General features: G+C 39.4%; 3 protein-coding genes and 1 long non-coding RNA gene across 4 annotated transcripts in view; 3 read left to right on the top strand and 1 right to left on the bottom strand.

Annotated features, from left to right (window-relative positions):
* The window catches only part of LOC117532608 (neurocan core protein-like), a 68,447-nt gene extending 66,652 nt beyond the window's left edge, over positions 1-1,795 (top strand). The window contains 1 exon segment of the mRNA XM_034195967.1: positions 573-1,795. Coding sequence (XP_034051858.1) covers positions 573-691 — 119 coding nt within the window. The 3' untranslated portion in view covers positions 692-1,795.
* A 1,914-nt stretch (positions 1,796-3,709) lies between these two features.
* zgc:85843 (uncharacterized protein LOC405880 homolog) lies at positions 3,710-8,097 on the bottom strand. The gene is made up of 10 exons (XM_034195968.1): positions 7,798-8,097; positions 6,646-6,749; positions 6,458-6,555; positions 6,251-6,354; positions 6,085-6,167; positions 5,878-6,002; positions 5,317-5,418; positions 5,105-5,197; positions 4,908-5,027; positions 3,710-4,823 (listed from the first exon to the last, which is right to left on the bottom strand). Exons 1-10 carry the CDS (start codon positions 7,887-7,889, stop codon positions 4,614-4,616), a joined length of 1,131 nt encoding a protein of 376 aa, XP_034051859.1. The 5' UTR covers positions 7,890-8,097; the 3' UTR covers positions 3,710-4,613.
* Positions 8,098-8,992: 895 nt separating this feature from the next.
* LOC117532610 lies at positions 8,993-12,734 on the top strand. Its single transcript, XR_004566896.1, has 3 exons — positions 8,993-9,308; positions 10,071-10,164; positions 11,935-12,734. It is a non-coding gene; the product is annotated as an uncharacterized LOC117532610 (long non-coding RNA).
* Positions 12,735-18,121: 5,387 nt separating this feature from the next.
* The window catches only part of wu:fj49a02 (myomegalin), a 44,486-nt gene continuing 40,586 nt past the window's right edge, over positions 18,122-22,021 (top strand). The window contains 3 exon segments of the mRNA XM_034196126.1: positions 18,122-18,407; positions 20,134-20,180; positions 20,279-20,346. Coding sequence (XP_034052017.1) covers positions 18,358-18,407; positions 20,134-20,180; positions 20,279-20,346 — 165 coding nt within the window. The 5' untranslated portion in view covers positions 18,122-18,357.

Below are 22,021 nucleotides of genomic sequence, written 5' to 3'. Positions count from 1 at the left end.
GTGTGTAAAGGCTTTTTTACTTACTGATAAGAGGTTATAGATTATCAGTATCCTTTTTTTTGGTATCAATTATTATCAATTTCTGACTCTTATGATAGCCTTTTACTGTCTTGTGGTGGTATGACACTCCATAAAATAGTTTTGTGTTTGTTGATATTCTGTCCTGTTTCGTGTTGGATTTCCATGGTTTAATTTAGACCTGCATTTGTTATGCTCATATTCAGAACAACTTACAATACAGGTAGTGCAGCAGATAAATATGATACATTTAATCACAAAAAACACATACAGTATAATGCATCCTTATCAAAAATATTTTTGTTATGTGTCTATGTAAAATAAACTGTTATTTTCCAATTCAATTTTATTGGATTTTTGTACTCAAGTTCCATATCAGCTCAAGTCTCAAGTCCTGTATTAGTCAAGCTTTGGTACAAACTATTGGTTACTTCAAATATTTCCTAAATTAACAGGATTAATATATTAATGAGAGGTAAAAAGAAAGAAAGAATAAAATTACAGTTGTGTATCTACCACAATAAACTTTAAAGCCTTTGTGCTCCCTCTTTCAGCCCGGCGGTCACACCGGTACAGACGCCACCATCACAGTCAGCACAACGAGCGCCGCGGACACAGGAGACACGGAGGAGATGGACACAAGGCCAGAGAGGACGCACACAGCTACTACTGAACCAAATAATACAGCGTCTGCAAAGCCCATGTGCTAACCACGGCCCATAAAGAAAGACAGTAGCTCACCCCCATTTCCTTTCCTGCTTCTAACCATGCTCCGTTTGGCTTTATTCCTCCTTAACAATTAGGTTTTCTTACTCTAACATACTGTACAGTTTATCTCCATAACCACTCTCCCGGTGTTTTGATGCTTCTTTATGTTTTCACCCTGCTTCCTTTAACCAAGGTCCATGCGAACACTAGCTATGACACTAACTCCCTCTCTAACATCTGAGTAAAGTTAATCCTCTTCCTGTCTACGAACTAAACCCCGCTCAGTCTGTCTGACTGACAGCAGTGTGTGACGTATGCATGTGAGAAACTTAGAAAAGTGCTGAGTCACTTTTTGCAAAGGTTTGCTTGTTCTACATGAAAACGATTCTCATACTAGTATTCTGTTTACAAAGCACAGATGTAATTGATGCATTTAGTCCCTGGAGACCCTGAGCTTTTTGTATGTGTACTGTAGCTGTTACTTTTTCCATAGAGAAACTGAGAGCTGACCTGTTTTTATTCTACTGACATGCTTTTTCTAATCTTTGCTATGTTTTTGTGTTATGTTACTATTTATTATAAATCGTTTGCTAGTGAGTATGCTTTCATTGTTTACTTATACTTCAAAGAGCCGACTTAACATCATTTTCTTTACCAATATATAAGTCCAACAGTCAACAATAAACTAAATTAATCATTTGATTGCCTCTAAACTAATCTCTGTATTGTAAATATTGTGGTGTTTGTTTTTGGCTGATCCCTGATCAATAGTTGGACCTTGTCTAATGAAATAGATCCCCCCATTCCTATAAGCACTCTCAACTAATGAAAATGTCCCGATAACATAGATAGTGTTGATGGGGTTATACTTTAGGAGATAACCACTTGATTGTATCTGAATTGCTAAATACTTTCAATCTTTGCACGGCTATTTTTACTTTGATGAGTAGAATGACACCATTTTTTGTCTTTGATATTTGATCGGTCATTCACTTTTTTGGTGTTCTTGTGACTTTTTGTCCTGCTGTTGTATTCCATTCTTAATAAAGTAAAAAAATGAACAATAGCATTTCTGCATTTTTTATTCAAGCTCACAAACCAACAGCTGGTTCTCAGCTTCTTCTTCTTCATGCATATTTTAATAGGCCATGATAGCGCTACAACACTTATGTTACAAATATTTTAACAATGCACCACTGGATGGATAACATTTTGCAGTCATGGTCCCCAGGGGATCAATCCAATTTATGTATTTATTGATCATTTTTGTCCTGAATGATCAAATACATTTTAGCTCACACCACAAGGACATCTATCAGATCAAAACTTTCATTTGTCTAACGCATTGGTTTTATATACTTTCAAAACTGACAACATTCCCATGGGCCTCAGCTAGCTTACGTTTTGGAAAGCAAATGTTGGCAACCTTACAAACTGAACTAATACACTTACCCTTACATGGTAAACATAAACACCAGCATGTTAGCATCCTAACCACAGACTATAACAGTATAAGAAGTCGACACATTTAATATAACGTCACCCGTGGTTTGTGGACTACGATTTTAAAGCCTTGAGTTTGGCATCCTGGCCGTAGCCATTTCGTTTTTTGGACTGAATGCTGACATTTTGAGGCAACCAATACTTTGAAATTGACTCTCATGAACATGAACAACAGAGTGGTAGCGACAAGCCAATCAAAAGGATGGTATGCCCTAAAACATACCCTGATTTGTCACAATTTTTTCTCCAATTGGGATCAAATTTACAAAATGAACATAATACTATTGAGAAGGACTTCATACTAGTGATTACAACAAAAAGCTTATCAAGGAAATATTTACTAAGGCAATAAATCCAACTAGAAGTTTATTTTGTAATGTTCTTATATATTTCTATGCTGCTTGCTAGATGTTTGATAACCCTTCTGCATTGGCTTCATGTTTCACACCCTAAGGTTTAATTTAAATGCTGACATTATCATTTAGCTCAACGCACCACTGTACCTAAGAATCCTCACACAGAGCTGTAGACTTGGGGTTGTTTTACTGGAGAGTGATCCTATAATCCATTACTTGTAGACAGGAAAGGGCTGTTATCCCCAGATTGTTTCTTCCGTGTCCCCTTGCTACCCCAACAGAGGAAACTCAATCAAATCCCTTTATTTTGGGCTTTATCTTTCTGAGCCTTGCTGCACACTTCATATTGCACTCTGCACAGGGAGCAATAGTTGTATCCTGTTTGGTTCAAAGGCAATTTTCTCATCTCTGTTGTGTGTATGTGAGCAGCATATTTTAAGAGAGAAAGACGGCCCACCAGGTGAGTGGCCCATAAAAGACAAAAAGCTAGAATGGAGCAACAGAAACCTTGCCGTCAAATTATCCATTACCTTTTCTTTTGGTGAATTTGATTTTAACATGATATAAAAATGAAAACAGAAATATATTTATGGTTCCTCTCTTTATGGTTGTTTACTTCTGTCTAAAATGTATCCATTTAACGGCCATGGATAGCCAGGATTTTATTAATGATACATCATTTATGTAAATCCTAACTTTGTAATTGGCCTAAATGTCAAATTACGAAACCAAAAACATTAGTATCCTCCTTCAAAATAAAAAAGGACAAGACTTGGATCCACCATGTGAAAATGTCACTTTGGCACCCAAAACAAAAAACGTTTGGGCCACTAACAGCTGATCTCAGTGTCATGGGACAATTTGTACTGTCATGTTGTCGCTCAGCCAAACTCAGGGTTCACCTCTTATCAGTTTCACAGCAAAGTTAACTGGGCCAGCGGTTCACTGCACTTTGGGTACAATGACAGCACCGACCGAAGGCAATATTGACAGCTAAAGGTGGGTGCTGAAAAAAGGCAGAACTTTAGATATACGATCTAGATTATATATGTATATTTTTTTCAAAGGTAGACATTAGGTAAAACACACATATAATGTAAATCCAAATGCAAATAACTTGTATCCGAGTTTTATCTATTTGTTTTTATTGAAAATAAAGTTAAACATAAAGCATGAAAAACCACTCTGAGATGCAACTGGAGATGAAATCAGTTAATCAATTAGTACAGCACTATTTTGGTAATCATTTAATCATTTAAAAGCTGTTGGGATGAAAAAACAAAACAATGTAAAAGATGTCACCTTGTAGTGTTTTTAATTGTGATAGACATGTTTCATTATTTTCCAGACTAAATAATTTAACATTTCATTACAAAGTTATGTTAGTTGCCTCCCATGTGACCTCATGTAAGGATCGAATATTTTAACACTATATAAAGTCTTTTTATAAAGGAGTTTTTCCTTTATGAAATTCTCCACTTGAATAACTCTTTCAACCCACTTCAGCAACTCTTAAGTTATTGAGCCTTTTAGGAATTCAGTGAATCTTCCTCTCATATTCACAGTTTTTAAACACAGAAAACTGTGATAGTTTTCCCTGACTGAATATTGGATCAGTAAAAAACAAAAAATTCAAGCTGTGGAGTTGTAGTGTGGTTATCTTCATAAAAGGATGCACCATGGTGACGGCTGCTCTCCAGTAGTGTGTTGCCAACTGTCTGATCCAGGCTAATAGTCTCAGTTTGGGAAGATACCAACTGGGTGTCTGCATGAGTCACCTGAAAGCTGACCTCATCAGCAGCCTTCTTATCAGGGTCCAATAGTCCGTGAGGGGAGTGCTGCTGCTGCCGCTGCTGTGCTAGGTATTTGAACGGTTGACTCAGAGAGTAACGTTTTTAGCTCTCCTCTGGGTTTCAGGTTGAAAAATGGTGTGTTTAATGCAGTTTGCGTGCCAAAGAGAGTCCCCTGAAAACATTAGCCTTGTCACAGCGTGAAGTATTTCTCGACAGTCTGTGGCTGGTGTGTGGTCTAGTTTTTCTTCTTCTCCTTGTTGGTCTGTCCCTCAGGAACAGGTTTCATGAAATAAACGGGGTTGGCGTGGCAGCGCAGGGCCAGCAGAGCCGGCAAAGCAGCCAGCAGCACATTGAGGGTGATAACAGGCCACCATTTGTCTGCTGGGACTCGGTACGTGTAGGGAGTGCGGGAGTGCTGAGATGCTCCGATATGGCACCACTGGCTCTGGGGGTACAGCAGGGGGAAGTCAGCATTTATGCTGTATTTGCATGGAATATTAATAGCAGCAAAAAACATAACTGCAGTTACCTGAGCCATGGCCCCAGCAAAGAAGATCGTCGAGTCCAACATCCAGCTGCATCCAGGTGTTCTCAGACCATAGGTGAAGAAAGCCATCAGGGGCATTGCATAGAACAAATACACCAACATCTGCACAAAAAGACGAATCATTATAAACAAGAAGATACAGTGTATTAAGATTCTGGTTTAATTTTCTCCACACTCACCATCACCCTGGGGAAGACCACTGGGTCTTTGAGGTAGGGCTCGTACTGGTAGATGTAGGTGAAACAGGTGTCGAGAGGACAGTCCAGCACCACCTGCAGCAGAGCAGGAGGAGCGGGTTATAGCATCCATACTGCACCATCATGACTCAGTGAGTTCGTTCAGAAGCAGTAATGCAGGACAGATACAAAAGCCGACATGTAGTTTTACTCACAAAGCCTCTGAAAACAGAGAAGGCCATCGCTCCGAGCAACATAAGAGACAGAAGCAGGTCAATGGGCCGAAAGAGCAAACCTTTCTTCTGCTCTGCTGAAATCTAGTCAACACAGGGAAATAGGTAACAGTACATCCACATACTTAAATTACTACATAACAGTCATTATAAAGCAAGATTATTATATGCAGATTTGCATAGGCTGCATTTTCTTTTTTTCTGTGATTATTGATGATTATTCAATAAACAGTTTACTAGTGAATGAATAAGTTGCATTTACAAAACAAAAACAGCATTAGTTAAGTTAGTTGATCCTCTGTGCCATAGGTTTCCAACCTTGGGGTAAAGACCCAGACAATCGCATTTGTCAGGGTGATGAAATAATAAACAAACTGTTATTGAAATTACAAACTGTTGTTTAATCTTTTTTCTTACTGTAAATATGAATTTTGTACATTTTCATATCTTCTGTACATTGACAGAAGCTCAAATGAAACAAACAATTGTTGGACACCACTACTCTACAGATACACAGATTGTTGTAAATCTGCTGGGACTTACCTTGTCTGCAGTGACGACCGGCATCTCTCTGGGTCTGCTAAAGAGAACAGAGGCCGCCCAGAAAGGGGCCAAAAAGAAGGGGACATTCCTCCAAAAACCTGGTCGAATGTTAGACCCGTATTTACCTGCATAAATAGGAACATCACTTATAGTAAACAAACACAAACAAGACAGAGGATGTGCTAAATCAAATGTGGCATATCTCACCAATCACCACTCCTGGGATGTGAACAATTTGATTGGCGATTGAGGAGCCCGCCCACAGCAGCCCCAGGCTACGATAGGACTTCCTGCATGGACAAATAAACAACAGTTGTTCTTAGAGGACTCACTGAACACAGAGCAGACCGTTTTTTATCTGCTGACAGCTTACCCTCTGAACATGCGGTGGATGATGTTGAGGAAGAGGATAAAGTGTACGATGCCGTCCCAGTATGACATCATCACAGCATAGGCGGTGCTTAGATGGGGCTCACCCTAAAGAGACAGATCACATAAGGAATTTGAGCTTTTGACATGTGAAGACAATACAAAGCATTATAAAGAAGTAGACAAAGGAAGGGAAATGGTTAGCTCTCACCTTCTTTAGGTAGAAGCCCATGAAGCCAGAGATGAAGCCATCCTGCTCTAAAGCATTAGTTAGACCCACCATGCAGGTGAAGGAAAACTCTGCAAATACTGAACACAAAGAGCCACAATGAACAAAACGACCCCTTCATTTGACTAATACGTTGAAGTGTTTGTGTGTGTGTCTGGTTCTAGGCTTACCATAGAATAAGGGGTCTACTTTCGTCTGGTTTGACACAGTGAGGCGGAGGAGGAGGAGTACAAATCCCAGGATGAACATTCCCAATCCCAGGATCGGAAGAGGCCTGAGGAATAATGAGATTATAAATCAATTTGCCAATTGTGTTTAAGGAAATGATCATACTACGTTTCCTTAACTGACATTTTGTTAATCAAGTAAGAACTCAAAAATCTAGAAAATAATCAGTAGACTAGTCCAAACGAAAATAAACTTTAGCTGCAGCCCTGATTATAAATAATGTTCATCACATTTATACTTTCATCAGAAACAAAGAGGTTGGAGTGAATGTGAATAGACAAACCAAGAAACATTTGTATTAACCTGTTATTCCCTTTGTTTCCTTTCTAGACAAATATGAAATATAAAATGGACATCAGATTTGAAGATTTTTTATTAAATTCAAGGTTTTCTTTGGTGTTATTCTTAGTTTGGTCTAGAAATAACACTGGTCAAGTTTTGTACACCATTCAATATGTGGTCATTAGGATACTTTTAAAGGGTGCTGCTCTATGCGTCACTGGTCTTGGAACAAGCTACCTTGATGAAAGTGCGTGTGATTCAGTTCAAAGCTTTGAAACAATGTAGTCAATGTGTTACCTACATTTACTTTAAGAAGTGTAAAACATTTTCTTCAAAATGTAATACATTTAATCCTGAAGACTTAAGTGAATCTTGTTTTCTGTGGGCTTTATGAACCTGCACAGTTACTTTAAACAAGGTTACCTCAGGATAAACACGCCCTCAATAAAACCTCTTTTCCCTCAGGCTTGGACCTGTTCATTACATTGCATTTAGCTGACGCTTTTATCCAAAGCGACTTACAATAAGTGCATTCGACCAATAAGATACAAACTTGAAGAAAACGGAATCATATAAGTACATCAGGTTTCATAGAGCCAACACATTTCAAGTGCTACTCAACTAGATTTAGATAAGCCAGTGCTTTGTTAATAATTGTATTGCTAGAAGTAGAGTCGAAAGAGATGAGTTTTTAGTCTGCACCGGAAGATCTTCATAAGCCTATTAACATCAGCAGCTCCTTTACTGTGCACTGCCTCCATACATCAGGCCCTTACGATAGTGGAAATATCAAAGAGAGTTTGTTCACTTACTCCTGAAGCGCTGGGATGTTGTTAATAGTGTACAAAACTCCAGGAGCCAAGAGAGAGACGATCAACACGCTGACTTCCACCGGCGGCCTCATTGTTGAAATCCTATTGTTTGACCTCTTTTTGAAAGAAATATCCACCCAGAAGTATTTTTCTTCTAAACACAATGAGCTGTAAAGCTTGGCATGTTAGAATAATGTGTCCTCTCCACTGACACCGAGGGAGTTTGAGATAATTAAAAGGAGTGTCAGTCCAGCCCGTTGCCTTTTGATCTGTTGTGAAACTGCTGCTCCAACTTGCTATCTAGCTAGTCTCAAAGTTCAGACCAGGTGTCATGTCTGCTGGGAGAAACTGTAAAGGGAGAGCGGCCCAAAGTGCAGATTATGGACTTCTGGGTCGTGTGTAATGTGTAAAATACACTTTTGTCTTTGTGGAAACAAGCACTTTCGAATTGCTGTCACTGAATAGGTGAATTCTATGCTAATGCCACACACTTGCTACTAGCATACAACAACTAGTTATTTTTACTCGGCGTGTCTTTGCACAGACTGCCACCTGGTGGACACACTTATCTCAACTTTATCTCCTTAGTGACTTTTTCAAGACACGGAATTTCACCTTTGTGCCTATTCCTTTCTAATGTCACCCATGAAATCGTACTACAGGGGATTACTTTGAAAAGAAAACTGGGTTAATGCTGGAAATCTTGAAGTGTTGTCTGGGATCCTGTGGCCCCTGGGGTTCGATTAAGGCCATCTGTCCGGTTTGGTGTAAGATTAAGAACTCCTCCATGCGATGTCTACAGTCTTGATTAGTTTCTGGATTATATCTGAGAGAGAACATAAAGTTCAGAACAAAGATTATGTTTTTTCTCAGTCACTGGGCAGTTTCTAAAAATACTGTCACTTACCACTCTACTTTTCTTCAGATTGTGTGAATTAGGCCTCAACATCTCAGGGATAAACATTTGTAAACCTAAATCTGATGCAGCTATCTTCTGTATCAAAGCAGCTGAAGAGGATTAAGTTGCTGCTGCCACATAGTGACCAGTGGGAAGCGAGAGTGGAGAGGGGTGGAGAGTCCAGCCTTAGAGCGGACATGAGATGCGATTAAATCATACAAACCTTCGCATGCACAGCAGACACACAGTTAGTTTGAGGTGACAGATCATTTTAGAGTCCACCCAGTTTGCTGCTATGATGCATCCTCTAATTTTAGGTATTATAGTCGTGAACACTTCTCTAACTGTCGTCTTCTGGGTCTTCATTCTGGGCGACTCCTACATGAAGTGGCAGACGGAACCAGAAGACAAACCCAAGAAGATCGTCACTCCGGCCTGAGGGTCGAAATGGACTGACTGAAACTGTTTTGTTTTTTGTTTTAGGACTAGTGAGTAAGGGCAGCAAGTAGTGCTTTCTGTCAAGTCTGCTTATGATCTTTCTGTTTCACCTACTTGCAAACTAACTAAACTGAAGGGATCCTGCAACCAATTGAGAAAGGAGTCCTTCTTACAGGTAATGCCTGGATTTATTGAATAACTTAGCACAGGTAAATACATTGAATTGCACCTTTTTATTGTCTTTGAGTTGTCCTTAAGTCGTATTTGTGGCTTACAGTGTGAATAATCTGTTGAAACTGCACCACACAGTTTCAACAGGCTTTGCAAGTGATGCTTAATGACCTACGTCTTTTGTTTTGCTGTCTGCTGACTCAGATAATAGTGTGGCTTGCATCCAGCAAATCCTGTCATGGATTACGAAAGAACATCTTAATACTGACACAGACAGCCTGGCTTTCCTGAGATCCTCATCCTGAAGAACATGCAGAGACCTCACATTGCTTTTTCACTACACCAATCCTCTTTGTCACCTGGTTCCTCCTCTACTAGAAACTGGATTTTCGTTCAAGTTTAACCTTCTTTTAAATCTTGCTTTTATATCTTCTGCATAACATGACAGAAAACGTCTACTTTGGTCTGCACCCAGTCTCTTGGTTCACCCTATTGGCGAATATTGCCATCACCATAATAGAATGGAAATTTCTCATGTCCAGGTTTTGTAGCGTTCCCGAGCCACCAAAAGAATAAATCTACGAAGCAATCTACATCCTGATGCTCGATCGAGAACAACTGAGACGAGAAAATAAATATTTTTAGATCAATTACCTGCCCACTTTATCCTTGATGGTGGGTTCTGCTGTGATATGACAGAAGCTTTGTTTGGCCTGTTTCTCTGTGTGACATACATTTCTGACATGTGTTTTGTGGTTATTTCCAGAGACGCCTGTGTACAACACTCACCAATCCAGAAATCCTTTCATTTGCAAGTCAAAGAAAATAACTGAGCAGCTTTTTCAACTCTTTATCACAAGGTAAGGAGTCATACAACTTCCTCATTTCATCAACAATTGCTCTTTGTCTTCTCTTATAGCTTCTCATAATTTAAGCGAGACAGGGAGATATGTTCTTTCCTTAACATATTTTCATATGAGTCTTTCATAAGTTGCATTTGATGATGTAGTTTTACTACCCGTGGGGATATTTATTGGACGCACTTTGAAATATCACCATCTGCTGTGTTATCAAGTAAGAAATGAGCCATGAAAATGTATCAGTAAATTATGTGAAAAGACATTTATAGAATATAAGAAGTGGATGGATGGATTGAAAGCTCAGGATATCCATAAAGTGAGAGAAAGAGGGTTTACTCTAATATAGAATGTATATAAATATATATATGCAGCATGTTCATGGAGGACCATAAGCCTCTTTGTCGTATTACTGTCCACCTCTCCTCACTCATATCTCTAATCCCTACAGATGGAAAGCTGATATTACTCTGTGACAGATTCAATCCTATTAGCTCTGTCTGTCCTATATTCACCTCTCGTCCGTCTCACACTCCTTGCTCCCCACCGATGGTGTGACCGACGGCCCCTCAAAATACTAGAAGGAGGGATTCTGAGATTTAGGTCTAGACGAAAGAATAGCACTGTTGGCGTAGTTTTGCATCACTCACATAAGAGACCATCTTCTCTTTTTTGGACCATATTGACATTTCCATCCCTCATCCATCAGGCCATACTTACCAACTTCAGAAAATAAAATGTTTAAATCTTCTTCTCACTTTCCCTCCTCGTCCCCGATGCGCCTTTATCCCCCTTAAGCTTTCAGAGTGCCGTGAAGAAGAAAATAAATACGTCACCCAAAGAAACATCCAAAAAGCTTCACCACGTTGCTTGAACAGGCTATCTTTTGAAAGACAGTATCCACTTTTAAACTCTACCACAGCAACCTAAACCATGAACCAACAACCAGTTGTGTCCCTGAACGCCACAGGAGGAGCCCTGCTCCTGAACCTCTCACAGTGGGTGTTTGAGCACCGGAAGATCCTGCAGGTGACCAGCAGGAAAGAGGAGGAGGCCTATTTCTTGGACTACATACCGCCGGCGAGAGATGCTATAACTCTGCCGCGCAATGTAGTCTATATTGTAGCCGCGGTGGTGTTGGTCATAGTGGCCACTTACGCCATAGTAGGACATCTAATTAATGACCTGATGCATGACCTCGCAGGTAACAGCCTGGCTGGTGTTGTCCTCTTCCTTTCAAATCACTCTTTTCACCCTGGTGTCACTTTCCCCCCCCCGAGATGTTGGGCCAAGACTACATCAGTGTGTTATCTTTCCCTGACAATGTGAACAAATGACTTTCAGTAACATTTACCCTGATGTTTGTGTTCTGAAATCAACCTTCCCAGCTGTTTCCATGTTATACCATTAATGTGATTGACTAAAGTGAATAACTGCTCCTAAAGTAACAACTTTAAGTGGTACTTTACAAAGTGGAGAGGGCCAAGATATCCAGACTTTTAGTCCTAAATTAAGAACAATGCAACTCAAAAGCATCTTTAACTTGACCGCCTCTGCCTGATAAATGCCCACTTCTTTTAAAAATGTGTAGTCTTTTTTTACTTGAGAGAGCTCCCATTAGAAGAACATCTATATTTTCTTCTTAAGGATCACTGATGAGTAAAACCGCACTTTATATGTAAAATTGGGGCAGTGCCCCTTTGAAAGTTACACTAGGAGTCAAAGACAAATCCTCTTGTTTTACTGTCTGATTTCTTCTCTGTTTCTCTACAGACTGGTTCCTTGGTCCCAAAATAGTGGAGGATAATTCAGAGGAAGGGAGAGCGGAAACAGCAGAAGAGCACCGACTGAGCGCTTGCAGTAAGCTGATGGGGAAAGACAGGATGGAGATGGAAAAAGAGGGCCTGCTGCCGGGTTTCTATCCGGAAGATGTGGACTACCACCGTCCATCTGTCCATCCTCCATACCCCGGAGAAAAAAGAATATCTGCTCATAGTGTGACCTTCACCTGCCCCATGACCTCCTATGCCACCGCCCCCTGAGTTCAGATCACTTTTTTTGTTTTAGCATATTGATCTGATTTCAATGCATTGATCAGAGTTGTCTCTTGCTGTAGTGATGCTTAATGCTAAGGTAATTTAGTTTTATAAAAAACACATGTGGCTTAAAATAACGTAAAGTTTGTACTTATCTTAATACGAAACAAATGCTTACTTTGATAACTTACATATTCCATAATGTCTCATACATTTTCTACAAACTTTCAATATGTTTATGTGAGCTAAAGAAATACACTATATTACAATAACTTAAGTGTAAATCCAAAGACTATATATTTATATATGTATCTATACAGTATATAAGAAAAGCTGAATGAAAATATAAAGAAAGTTTTATAAAATTGTATGAGAATTACAATCTGTTTATTTCTTCACCGTCCAGTCAAAATCATAACCTGAAGTTTTCCATAACGTCAGACGTGTTGCTGTAATGTGTCAGGAAGAAAAAAGTGTATCAGTGTTGTCTGTTCTGGTGTTGGACTAAGCTTCTCTTTAGTAAACAACTGAATCATACGAGAGTGTCTTGTCTGTGTCCTTTAATCCATCTTACCTTCTTGTAATACCTGGGTACGTCAGGGGCAGTGACCTTATCCATAATGACAAGGGTCACTGTTACATTAGTTATATTAAATACTGTCAGATAAAGCTGTAAGAGGAAGAAAATAGAAAGGTACGTACATAGATACATAGATAGATACATACATAAATGAATACATACATACATACAAACATGCGTATATATACATAGATGTTGTTCTATTCATCAGGTAAATATCCCTCACCTAATTAATAGACTGTGCTGGTGGAGGCGTTCCTCTGACCTTCACTGCCTCAAGCTGCTGCAGCTAATCTATTCCCATCTGTGTATCTCCACAGGCAGACAGAACATTTGCACAGGGAAACAAAATTAAAAACTTGTCAGGATGAGAGATGTAGTGGTACTTTTTATGATTTTAAATTGGCTTGGTGTTCACAAGAATGTAAAGACACATGGAAGGTCGTTGCCTGCTGCTTCCTTGCTGTAAGTGGAAGTTGATCTGAAAGCTACACGTTTGAAAGGTTAATACATTGTCATTGTGTTAAATATTGTGGAGCAATGAGGTACTTCCTCTTGATCACTTTGTGAGTTGAAAAGATGTGTCGGCTCCTTTCCTTACAGTAATGACTCTGAGACATTAAGAGGATTCCCAGGCTGACTTTGAAGACTCTCAGCGATGGAGTGGACGGAGGACAGCTCAAACTTTCCTTACAGAGAAGACGATGGGACGGTGTTGTTTGAGAGCTACATTCCCCCCTCTCGGGACGCTGTCAACCTGCCTCCATATGTCCTCTACCTGATCATGGCCGTCTTCGTGGTGCTGGGTGTTCTTTATGCCATCATCGGCCACCTCATCATAGACCTCATCCATGACTTTGCAGGTTTGTTTCTGTGCTGTAGGTCCTTTTTAAGTCAGAGGTAAGGGGATGGGGTTACAGTAAGTGGCACAGTTTTCACCCTCTGCCTCATGTCTCTATCATCATTTCTGTTCAATATTTCACAAGCAGCAAATGAACAGTTAAGATAACAGCTATAGATTTGTTTGAATGTAGACAAATGTTTTCTATAATATATATGTGATAAATGATTAAAGTCATTATGCATGTGTGCAAACCATACTATGGTCCTATCACAGGGTTGGGTAGCCAATTTAAAATGCTATAGTTAAAGTAAGAATATAAACAATTTGAACGTTTAATTCAAGATTTGAAAAAATATTAACTTTAATAGAATATGTGTTAATCTTTTTACATTTTTAACAGATGTATTGTATGTTAAGTCCAAAGACTAGTATGTTGCATTTGATGAGCTACTATAAAACTGAAATGTTTGCCTGACGAAACATGTTGGTGACTTTCAAATGTTTTATTATTAGCAGATTATTATTAACATTTTGAGGCCCATTCTTCAGATTATCCACCCATGTCTCCCCTACTATGTGCATATCATCACTAACAGCATTTCTCTTTCATCCACTCTCTTTCCTCCCTCCTGTTCTCCAGACTGGGTGTTTGGGGAGCAGCCTGAGGAAGCGGTGGTGAACTATTGTGAGGCCAAGGATAAATTCATTGTAGACTGGTATCCAGAAACTTGCCCCGAGCTGGAGGCGATGGCCCAGGCTGAGGAGATGATGATGGACAAAGACCCCACAATAGCCCCCGTCCCCAGGTTAATCTCAGAACCTCTGGGGGTCAAGTCGGTACCCCGGGTAGTCTTTGAGAGAAGGTGTTAAAGGTCACCTATTGTGCAAAATCCACTTGTTCATGTCTTTTATACATAAACATGTGTCCCCTCTGTGTAAAGAGATTCTGAAAGTTTCAGGAAAAAAGATTCTCTCTCTTTTTGTCCTGATCCATTTATATAAAAACCTGTCTGAAAATGAGCTGATCAGATTTTGGCCACTTTATGATGTCATAAAGTTTGGCTTGTGTAACCATTAGCCAATAACCAACCAAGGTAACACCCGCCCACCTTATCACCTGGATCTCCTCCTAGAGCACCATTGTGTTCTTTTTAACCAAATATCTCTCAGAGGGGCGTGGGGAGGGGCTCCTTATTTTCATCTAAAGTAACAGACAGAGAATCAGCACTTTTGAAACAGGGCTGAAACAGAGGGGTTGATGGGATGCTACAATGCATGATCTGTTCGGTATTTGGAGCCAAACACTTCAGAAACATGTTTTGTATATATCTGAGACCTATAATATATTGATGAAACACAGTATAATAGGGGACCTTTAAGAAACACAAGATCCTCCTGTATCTGGAGTGATTATTTTAAGAGGACTGATGTGTTGTTTAATTGAAGTATTACTGTGTATAGTTGGAGATGTTGACTGCGAAATGCGTGAGTGCAAAGCAGGTTTATGAGGACATCTAGTGTTTGATGAAGTCATTGCAGCTAATTTGGCTGACTACAAGAGAATTGTAAACTTGCTGGCTTAAAAATAAACAAATAAAGCTAATTAATACCATAGTCATCGCTGCAAATCTCAACACGTTGTTACTTATTCTGTAAATGACAATCTGTGATCTGTAAATAATGAGCAAGAAATGTTTGTCTCTCCTGTAGTGCATTGATATTAATCCAACAGGAAATGTATCAAGAGTAGATGTTAAATACAATAGAACAGTAGCCTTATTTTAATAAAAACAGGTGGAAAACATTTTTGAATGTATAATTTATATGAATATTAATTCAAGCTCTATGCACAGATCCAAGGACTGGATTCACAACTTAAAGACAACCATTTTAACCAAAGATCTTATGGTGATCTTAACCAATTGTTAAACCCTAACCTTAAGGAGTACCTTTGCCCAAATAAAAACACATATTCCCTCACTCACTCACAAATGTATTACACATATCTTAATGTACCTAAAAATATCAGTGTGTCCTCCATTGATGATCATGCAGCAGCCTTCAGCAGTGGTTTGTGCTTACAGAGGCTTTTGTTTGTTTGACCTTTGCAGCACTAAAACACATGGGTTGCGTTCCGATAATCCAAAAATCAGCTCCTAAATTCTAACCCTATCTCCTATTCCTTGACCTCTGAGTGAAACGTCACGGGGTTATGGGATAGTGGATAGGAGAATTCAAAAGGACTTAGGAGAAGAGACTGCGGTACTTTAGAGAATCCGAATGCACTTTCACTATCCGACGTGTTTATGATGCGCCAGCGGACGTCATAAACGTGCGTCTGCTGCTGTGGGGAAACTATGGAAACCACAGTTTTCTATACAGCGGACTACAACATGAATGTATAATAAGAACGAGGGACTACTGTCAACTCATCTAGAGACTCTGCACCGTGCTCTGATGCTGTTGCTTTGCTTTATGAACGTGGACAACAGAGAAACATATTCTTCATGACCAACGTTGGAATTGAAATAAAAAAGGAAAGTGAAACTTATGCTCGTCACCCTCTCCCTCCGGTCCACATTAATACAAATGATCCCAGTATGATTGCATGAACTATTAAAAGATCTTAAAATAAATACAAATGTATTTATTATAAACGTTAGTCCTTAACATCTATCACTGTGTATATCACCATTCAAACATCTTTTAAAAGTTGAACAACCCCACACAGCTCAGTGAAATGTTGACTTTATTTGATAATTTCAGTAAAAACTAACGTTCATATTTCTCTTTTTGATTATAATACTGATGAACGTTCAAAACAAAGCACTTTGGCAACTTACCACATACGTTTTAAAATGCGTAATAAGCACCGTAACTTTCATGATATAATTTCTCCCATTATCGTTTGTGTCCGTGAACGGCCGACTGTTGTGTGACGGAAAATGCTGCGGCTGCAATGCATTGTGGGGCAGCATTTTCTCCTCTCCTTTCGGTTAGGGAGGTCCAGTGGTTCCTAAGCTAAAGGAGGTTATAAAGGAAGTTTGAAACCTCCTTTCCTTTCATTTGGAGAATTGGAACGGCACTTATCATGGCTGCCAGTGACGTACTTCCGGGTCATTTCACTCCGTTAGGAAGGTTCCTAAGCTAAATGGACTATTGGACTGCAGCCCTGTAGTTGAATTGAACACCCCCACTCCAGAAGAGGGCGCCATAGTTAACAAAAACAAGTCACAATAAGCTTCACGTCACCACACATGATAGTGTCAAGGAGCTGAGAAACCTTTTAGGACTGATGTGAGTGTATGTTGTTAGAAATAAGAATGCACCAGGCTTCTGGTAAAGAAGTACTTGAACTAAACTCAGCCTGATATATTTGGTCCTTTACTAGCTTGAAGTTATAATTCTTCATCCTTCAGGCTCATGGTGCCACAGGCTCAGATAAGAACTCACTCTAATCATTCAAATCTGTTTCATTTTGAGAGGAAACTACACACAGGCTTTGTTTCCTCTAACAAGATTAACAAAGCTCTTCCCTACACACCCTTTTACTGTTACTGACTGCTAAACCAAACAACGATATAATCGTATTAACTTTGTCCCCCTTAATCCCCTTCTCTTTCAGAGCAGGACCCTCGAGTCAATGTAGATAGCTTTCAATCAAAAGCCTCTACAACTTCATATAAATAACCGTTGAGTCGGACTCCCAAAACTTAACTCTAAATCTGTGTTTTTAACATGGGAAAGTTGCTGGATAAAGAATAATGAAATAAAATACTAATAATTAAGCAACATCTGAACAATGTGTGCTGTAAAGCCTTTATACTCTCTGCCCTGAATACCACATTGTTTCAACTGAGAATTGTTGCCAAGTATGCATAAAGCAAAAGTTAGTGCAGCAACCATTTTCCAAGTATTTTGCAATAATTCAGTTAAAATGAGAAACTAGAGGAGAGATCATGTCATGGGATTAAAACAGACTGCAACCCTGTTTGCATCTTAAAAATTATATATATTTATCTGATTCAGAATTGTGCAGTTTATTTGTACTTTAAACATGCATAACTAATAATTGAGTGTCCTATAGTGTGATATAACTATTAATAAGTCAAAGTAAATCGAAATATGTATTGCATCACCGCTGCTTAGAGTTCATGCACAAGTCATTTGCTTGATAATGAATTGATGCATTGTAGCAATAATTGTAGTCAATATCAGAGAGAGATGTAATTTCGATATTTCAGTCCAAGTTTGATTGGCCCAGCTACCTCAGTATATGTGATGTATAAATAAAAGGATTACATGAAAACGGTTTGATCTTCTGTCTCAGAGTAAACTGGAGTATTAATCAACATTTTTGCCTATATGGTAATGGGAACCATATTCTTGGAAAATCAACAATTTTCAGTCAAATCAGGAATTGATTTGAACATTATTTTTACTCAGAATGCAGTTTTACTATAGGCAGCTCATTGTTCCCCTCAGCTCGCGCTGGTGTTCAGGTTGAACAGCAGGGGCTCTGCTCTGTGGGACGGGGCTCTCACATCCAGCATTTATTCTCAGGGCGCGCATCCGCACACACCCCCTCCTAACCTGAGCGCGGTGCTTCGAGCGCGTACACTATGACATGTTCCTGACTGTGTGGTTGTATTTTCTGTCAAAATGAACAATGGACTGGTGATTTAAAGCAGCGGTTAACCGGCATGAATGCCCGTTGACTGAAGGAAACAGCCTATATGGATTGGATCTCATCGCCACCGGAGCAAATCTGGGGAGAGTCTGAGAGGTGAGGCGCAGGATGCTTGTGTGCGGGGGAACACCGCAGAGGAACACTATAGCTCTCACTGGGTATCTTAAAAAAACGGGCTTATAAACTGTTGTTGGGTGAATTAAAAACGTAATATCGGTTTCTATGTGCATATTTTCTATATGCACATAGAAACAGCGTTCTGTCGTGCATCCTCCGGTGTGATAAGGGCCGTGTCTGTATCACATACAGTAGCATCCTTTATGGGTCGGTTGTTAAAGGTATTGAAGCCACTGTCGATAAAATTGCTGACGTTCATTTGCTATATTGCACCGGATGTCTCTATTGTCAGCCCAATGCATTCATAATATATTTTCTGATTACTATAGGATGACATGATTCAGGAGGCTAATTTTGGCCTACTTTGCACAAATGAACTTACATTGCAATACAGTAGCAAACATTTAAAGGGCCCAACACTGCATTTGGGATACATGGCCGGGGAGACACTCAATGAAACAAGCCAAGAAGTAAAAACTAAGATTAAATTCCTTCAAATACTCGAGAGAGCACGACTGAATAAGGACTGACTGCATGACTTTCAATAATAAAAATCGTTTTGACTCATCACAACCCACGTTAAGCATCAATGGAGTATAAGAGTTACTTATCATTAATTCAGAGTTATTGGAGTTCAAAGTCTCCATGCAGTGTGTGGTATTGTATGTAGGTTACTGCATCACCAAATCCCTCCCACACAGAGGGGCTCTCACTGTTACTAAAAATGGACCATCACATTGATATTTGCACAACAGTAGTGAACACATAGTGATATTGATACCCTGCCCACCACAATGATGCAGCATGTAGACTATTCATCCACCTGGCAAAGGTTTAATCCTCTGGCATGCAGCAACTGTCTATACATTTTCTGATGGAGCAGCTGTCGGAGGAATGTACACACAGAGATTGGAAAGGGGACAGCTAATGAACAGAATGCAGCCCTGTATGAGGGGTAATGGTTGGCAAAAATAGTGGGCTTATGCTGCTACTGTTGTGCTGTGGTCAGTGCACACAGATTATGAGACAAACGACACTTGGGCAAAGACATGCAAGAGCCCCCACAACCTCTAAGAGCAATATAGATTTTATAGCTGTTAAGCCTTTTCTGTGTGTATCTTTTTTAGTAATGTCATGTTTATTGTAGTCATTTTGTGCCTATCTGTCATTGTTTTGTGTTTATTTATTTATTTTCTTTATTTCCAGTCTCTTCCTGGTTGGCATGTCTCTTTGTAGAACATTAGATGTACGCCCGTTCATTAATCTTGTTTTATTTAATTGGAAATCACTCAGTTAAAACCAGATTAAGAGAACACTGATTGCACTGATTGCATCTGTCATGTGCACATCCAGGTTTGAGTTTTGGTTGGTAGATAGCCGGTAGGTACGTCTACTAAAGCTCTGAGTGGCTTGGTTCAACTTTGAGCCGCAGTTGCTCCCCTTGCTGGGACTCCCTGATGACCCCCAATTCCCCACAGACATGTAAATAAGATTATGCTGTTAGAGAAAATATTTGAGTGGCTTTTTCAATTTCCAGAAGAGCTCTTTCTCTCAGAATTACAAAGCTTATTTTGTAAGATATTCACACAGCTATAAATGTCGTGGTGGATATGTGGATATGGGTTTCTGATTTCATAGGTATTTTCTCCTCTCTCTCTTATGTATTATGTAAGTGTTGACAATATGTTTTTGTTTCTCTCGACAGTGCTGTGGAAGAGCAGACTTCATCCAAAAACCCAGGTCGCATGACAGGTACACAGCGGTCAAGGATCATGTTAAATTATATTTGCTAATATGGTTTGCTAATTCAGATATTTGGTGATTTCAAAACATGTTTTTCCTCTGCTTAGATTTGTGTCGTAATGAAACAGACAACTCTCCTCCTCTTCAGCTTCACACGCTCAGGGAGTTTGAACAGGTGAGACCTTTTATTTTAAATGGTCAATGAGCTTAATAAAAGTGACACTTCTTTGTCCTCCGCCATAATGAACACTACTCTCATCACTAATAACATACAGTGCCATCTAGTGGCTTCACATCTTCCTGCAAGAAGTAATGAGGTGATTTTGGTCTGCTGTTATGCAGTAATCCTGCTATGGAAGAAGATTACTGAATATTGAGGACATCTAATACGTATATCCTTACTCATATCCATACTCTCTCGGGAACACATTTTATTAAATGACTGTACAGCTGATATCAGATGGAAAACACCCTGATCCCTCCTGGTTGTGAAAGAGTGCCTCTGGCTACATGGCCTACTTTAGGATTTCTACTCAGACTCAGCCGCACTATTTTTGGGCATTGTACCAGTTGCATTGTTCAAAAAGACTACATTCAACATCCCTCTTGATGTTTGGCAGCAGGGTGTTGGAATGAGCTTGGAGAACAGTCCAGATCACAATTTAAACCTAAATATGACAATCATAATTTATGCTGATAAAGTGTACTTCAACAAGGCAAAAGTTGGATGCTTTTGTCTGATGCGACACAACAATGTAAATGTCTTTAAATGATCGTGACTATGAATCCAAAGAAAAAGAATGACTGATTGGTAAACCAAAGCCTCATAAAGGTAGGATGTAAGATCAAACACACACTTTTTGCTTGTCTTGAGACAAAAGAGATCAGGATTACAGTTTTATGTAGCTGTTATGTGTTTGAATGAAAATATATTTTTAAATCTATTTACTTTTTCTCGGGCTCATCTTTCTTTTAAAAACATGTGCACATGAAAAAAAAACATAATTTAAGCTTTGCATAAAGACTTGGATGCCTGCTTCGCTAAGCTTATTGCCGTCAGGATCTAGCTTTACGTTAACTCCAAAACATCTTGTATCAAAGTACCCACACCGATTTATACCTCCATCCTTTCACCTGTTCTCGCCTTAAATATACAACAGAGATCATTGTCTAGGAACTAAAGTACTTTAATTCATATTGCCTTGTGTTGAGAACAGCAAGTAACCCACTTTGCATGAGTTTACACTGTCTATTTGTAATATTGTGTATTGTAACCAATACTACGTTATCTTATCCTCTGAAATACCCAGACTGTGTTAAATCAATTCCAAGTCCAACACGCTTTTTCTTAAATACACACCCCCAATCTGTCAATGTTCAGACGCATACCAGATCAGAATATAACGCTTAACAAGCACTATAATAGTCCCTTAAAACTTACCACCAGTGTTCGTCCTTTAATGTTATTCTGGAGGTGCCTGAGCTCTGTTAGAACGGGAGATGTCACCAACTAGTCACGAGAGGACTCGAAGTCAGTTGCATGGCTGCCAATTCATAAATGTGTCACTGAAATAAACACATACTAACCGCACATATTTACACACATTCACTCCTATGTATTTGTCTTTGATGGAGCGATGTAAAGTGAGTGTGTGTGAGTTGTGTCATGTGTGGAGTTTAAAAACACACACTATGTGCATGATGTCATCCCTAATGTTGTGAGGAGACTTCGCTGGCGCCTGACCTATCTTTGCACAGAATTATTTAGCAACAGCACGTAATGTGACACTTTAATAGACACACTCACTAAATGCAACAAGCAACAACAGTGACGTAACTGCACGCAACAG

Source organism: Gymnodraco acuticeps, unplaced genomic scaffold (assembly GCF_902827175.1).
Source record: "Gymnodraco acuticeps unplaced genomic scaffold, fGymAcu1.1, whole genome shotgun sequence".
NCBI lineage: Eukaryota > Metazoa > Chordata > Actinopteri > Perciformes > Bathydraconidae > Gymnodraco > Gymnodraco acuticeps.
Note: the sequence above shows the minus strand (reverse complement) of the source record. Positions and strands in the feature narration are given on the sequence as shown.